Below are 4,337 nucleotides of genomic sequence, written 5' to 3' on the forward strand. Positions count from 1 at the left end.
TAAATAAAAGTAAAATAGATTAAAAGAATTTACAAGTTGCAACAAAGTTATAGACATAGAGATAGATGTCAACATTGGTGCACTAAGAAACTCTTGTTTCTCCATAAAGAACTCCAAGATCTCCCCATTTTTCTCCTTGACACCGACACCGACTTACTCAAACCCTTTGCTTCTTCATCAACCCGGCCGACACCCACACCCATCTCCGGCGAGTCACCACCACCACGATCCGCCGGTGGCTCCCGCTGGCGGTGCTCCCTAAACAGCATCAACAGTTTCTCTGCCTTTTGTCTCCCCCTGACTGTTCCATTAGCCGAAATCGCGACTAAAGATGGAATTACCCCTTCTTGAAGCACCATCTGAATACACTTATCATTTTCCGTACACAAAATCAAGAGACAACCCGCAGCTTGCTCCTGAACCATCGGCTCACCAACATCAAGAACCGTTGACAGCCCACTCACCAAGCCATGAGCCGATACCATCTCCTCTCTGGCTAGGGCTAAGTTATTAGCCATGTTGGTCAACACGGCTATCACTGTCTCACTCCATGTTTGGTCATCCATCAGTGGCTGAACGGCATTCAGGATTCCGAATGACACCAACCGCTGGATGTTGGAATTGCAGGTTGAAAGATGGTACACAGCATGAAGGGCGTCGGATTTTGATTCCGATTCCGACCCGTTTTCGAGGATGTGGATCAGGAATGGAATCGCATCACTTGAACCGATCACGGGTTTCGCTTGTTCTAAAGAGGAGAGGTTCATGTACAGGGCGGCAACCGCCGCCGGAGAACTGGAATTTCTGATCATCTCCTCCAGCAATGGAAGTACTCCGGCCGCTACCATGTTTTCTTTGTTCCTGTAATAATTTTCATCGTTATTAAATAAAACAGTAAATTACAAAAATGTCCCTGTGTATCTTTTATTTTTCTTTTAAATTTTGGTCTCTCTTTTGAAGTTTCATAACGATTTTGGTCCCCATTCCAAATAAAATGGCTATTTTACCCTTTATCTAACCTTTTTTTTTATAAATTTTTATCGGTTATTTCGTATTTATAAGATTAAATTATATTGTTAGTCCCTAAGTAGAGCTGATGTTAGCATTTTTGTAGCAAACAGTTTCTCTTGTAATTTTAGTACTTACTTGAGGTTACTGTAACATTGTCCTGTTCAAAATAAAATGACTGACTATTTTCAGTCCCTGAATATAGCTCATTTTTGCAGTTTTTGGTCCCAAAAATAGTCATTTTCTTGAAACAATGACAAAAAATCTCAAATAATGACCAAAATTACAAGCAAAAACTCTTTGGGGACCAAAATCATAAAAATTGGCTGGCATTTAATGACCAGAAATGGAATCTACTGTTTATAAAATTATTAAAATCAAATTGGCACCACACCAACACCTCCAAAAGGGTAATATAGTCATTTTACTTGGAAAAACTAACACAAAACTCAAATAAAGACCAAAATTAAAAGAAAAAAAAAACATTCTCGTACCAAAATTGCAAAGCATTCAAACAATGTTGAACATACCTGTTGTTATTAAGAGAGAGGTTGAAGAGAGCCATGGCTGCACTTTCTTGTGCAACAATCATTCTTTCATGCACACTTGACTCAAAAAAACGTATTAGAGCTTCAACAACACCATTTTCACCCATAAAGATTCGAGCCTCTTCATCATCTTTCGACAAATGTCGTATCTGGTCCACAACTTTAAGTTTCTTCCTCTCATCCCCCCTGTCCAAAACACTCAAAAAACGCTCAGGGAGAACCTCAGCTTCAGCTTCATCTTCATCTTCATCTCCATCTCTTTCTCCCTCATTAAAGGATCCAATGTTTTCAACCAAACTTGTATTCGCAGACTCGGTTTCTGAAAAAGATATGTTCCAGTAGTTGACGTCCAGGGAGTCCGGTGGACCTTCGGGCACCAAAACTCCATTCTGTTCACACCAATTAGCAACTAGACCCTTGACAGAGTAATTAGGAGTCAAACAAAGATGAGCCAAATGCTGGCGAGTTTTCGGGCAGGTGTTGTGCCCGTTTCCAAACCATTTCTCAATGCAAACCCTCTCGTACGTCTGCCCGGAAGCAATAATAACCGGATCATACATCAGTTGTAATGATATCGGGCACCTCAGTTCTTCGGGCGGCACCGACATCTGCCCGGATCTTCTAAAGTTTGGTTTGAAGTTAAAAGAACTCATCTTTGACAGCTGTCTGTCGAAACCATTTGTGAAAGATCCATTGACTGTAGGTGAACAAGGAGTTGACCCACCTTGTGAATCATTATCATCTGAGAATTCACTTCTGAATACTTTTGAGTATTTTCTCATGAGATGCAACAGATAAGCTATAATGGATTCTTTCCTTTTGTCATCTTCAATTCTAGCTTTTTCTATAAGTTTCTTCAGAGCCCTTCTTTCTCGAAGAGCTCCTCTTGAAGAAGTGATATTAAGCCTTGATGCAGCTTGATGGAAAGTTTCTAACTCGTTCATGTCACTGCTGCTGTTTAAATTTCTCCCTTCTTGCAACAATCCAATTATTTCATCGCCTATTTGTTTCTCTAATGGATCCAGTGAAAACTCTATTCCTTCAAGTTCACCTAAAATCTCAGAAATCTGACAACCTATTGATTGTGGGACAATATCTTCAACTCGTCTAAGACTATCTTCTAGAGCAGATCTTGCTTTCTCAAATTTCAGAACAACAGAGTCTCCTGTTATAGCCTGCAAAAGATCCATATCCATAAGATATACAGAGGTTTTAAAAAGAAAACAAGTTTCAGAATTTGAGGGGAGAGATTTTACAAGGTAAAGTTTACTGCATTCTGCACAATGTTGAAGAATAGTCTTTGTCTTCTCTAATGCTATATGCAAAGAACATAATGCTTGAATTCCTGAAGTGCTTCTAGGTCTGGCTGCTTCAAGGTCGGGAAAGATGCCCAATACTTTGACATAGATAAAGGAGAGCGTTGTGCACATTCCTCCATGTAACTACAATAACATTGCTATGAATTAGCAGGTGTTGTGTTGGGGACCCTGTAATCATTACCATTGTAGGGAAGTACCTTTGGTTCACCAAGTGCAAACAAGTTCTCTTCAATTTCTGAATGCTCCATGATTTACATCAACCAGCAGATGATGAGATGGATGATAACAGAACTTCAGATTACCTGAAATCATTAGAAATTAACACGAATTACAATCAATCAAGTGAATATGAACAGGCAGACCTCATCAAACGTTTAAAAATGATGAACAGGCGATAACATCTAACAGATAGAGCAAAAACCGAAACATATATTACCATTTACATACACAAAACAACTTTAAAGTGTCATCAGATGATCTTCGTAGATCTCCAGAACAAAAGTTTACAAAAGATATCAAAATTGACACCGCAATTTCCATTTAAAGTATACAATAAAACTGAAATGTGAAGAAGCGAATAACTCCGTGATAAACGGATAAATTGAATGGTTTACCTGTTATCTAATCAGGAAAAACAGAATCATCAAATGATGAGGCTTCACCAAATGAATACTTTATACTCGAAAACAACATCAATCAATTTAGGGTTCCTCGTATACGAATGTGACACAAAACGCCCCACTTTCGGTACCTCTCATACCATTTTAAGAAGATTAAAAAAAACCGCACAATTGAATTCGAATTATCCCCAAATCTTAGCAAGATAAAAAGTGTACGGATGTAGGGAAGGAAGAAGAATTTAGGTCGAAAGGTGTTAGCAATGGATTTGGAAACTGGAAAGGAGATCGAAGAACAGTATAATAGTACTAATTATAGGAATAAAACATTATGAACCGATCTGATTGTTTAAGAAAGAAATATTAGTTTAATGATGAAAGTTTGAAGTATGATTGAAACGAGAGACCACATGTATTTCTATCGTTAGGAGAGAAGTGATGCGGATCTTCCCGGTTTCGACTCCCCCGTCACCGGCCGACAGCTGCCGACCTCCAAGTTGTCGGCTGACATATCTGTCCACATAAATCATAAATGAGGGTTCTGAAAGGTCAAAATTACCAATCAAATTTGGACATATTGTCAACAGTAAAAGTGTGAAAAACATTTTACATATCACTTATCTTATTTTTGTTTTTATTTTAATATTTATAAGTTCTCTTCAGTTTGTAATCGTAAAAGAATTTTATTATTAAAAATCAATTTATAATGTAAACAACCAAATTGATATATGACTTTATAAGTTTATAGCATTGATTTTGAAATATGTTACTTATAAAAATGGTTCATGCATTTTATAAAAGTGTGGCAACTTTTGTTAAAGGCTTTGTTTTGTTACGTGGGTAGC

General features: G+C 37.9%; 1 protein-coding gene across 3 annotated transcripts; it reads right to left on the reverse strand.

Annotated features, from left to right (window-relative positions):
* On the reverse strand, positions 1-4,034 carry LOC145092050 (U-box domain-containing protein 45-like). Of its 3 annotated transcripts, none has more exons than XM_079029935.1 (5): positions 3,903-4,034; positions 3,073-3,177; positions 2,813-2,998; positions 1,539-2,731; positions 1-861 (listed from the first exon to the last, which is right to left on the reverse strand). In XM_079029935.1, the coding sequence occupies exons 2-5, from the start codon at positions 3,121-3,123 to the stop codon at positions 69-71; spliced, it is 2,223 nt and encodes a 740-aa protein (XP_078886061.1). In that variant the 5' UTR covers positions 3,124-3,177; positions 3,903-4,034; the 3' UTR covers positions 1-68. The 3 variants fall into 3 exon arrangements, with proteins under 3 accessions (XP_078886061.1, XP_078886060.1, XP_078886059.1); XM_079029934.1 differs by having other exon boundaries at positions 3,900-4,019; XM_079029933.1 differs by having other exon boundaries at positions 3,490-4,010.
* Between the last annotated feature and the right edge of the window lie 303 nt (positions 4,035-4,337).

The sequence above is a fragment of the Lactuca serriola genome, chromosome 3 (assembly GCF_051521515.1).
Source record: "Lactuca serriola cultivar US96UC23 chromosome 3, Lser_US96UC23_V15, whole genome shotgun sequence".
Classification (NCBI taxonomy): Eukaryota; Viridiplantae; Streptophyta; class Magnoliopsida; order Asterales; family Asteraceae; genus Lactuca; species Lactuca serriola.

What these genes read in the sequence shown, in the direction of transcription:
- LOC145092050 (XM_079029935.1), bottom strand. Translation starts at nt 3,123, where the DNA reads ATGGAGCATTCAGAAATTGAAGAGAACTTGTTTGCACTTGGTGAACCA. An exon ending in AATGCAGTAAACTTTACCTT is followed by an intron (nt 2,732 to 2,812) that starts GTAAAATCTCTC and finishes GATCTTTTGCAG; the next exon opens with GCTATAACAGGAGACTCTGT. An exon ending in CTCTCTCTTAATAACAACAG is followed by an intron (nt 862 to 1,538) that starts GTATGTTCAACA and finishes AAATTATTACAG; the next exon opens with GAACAAAGAAAACATGGTAG.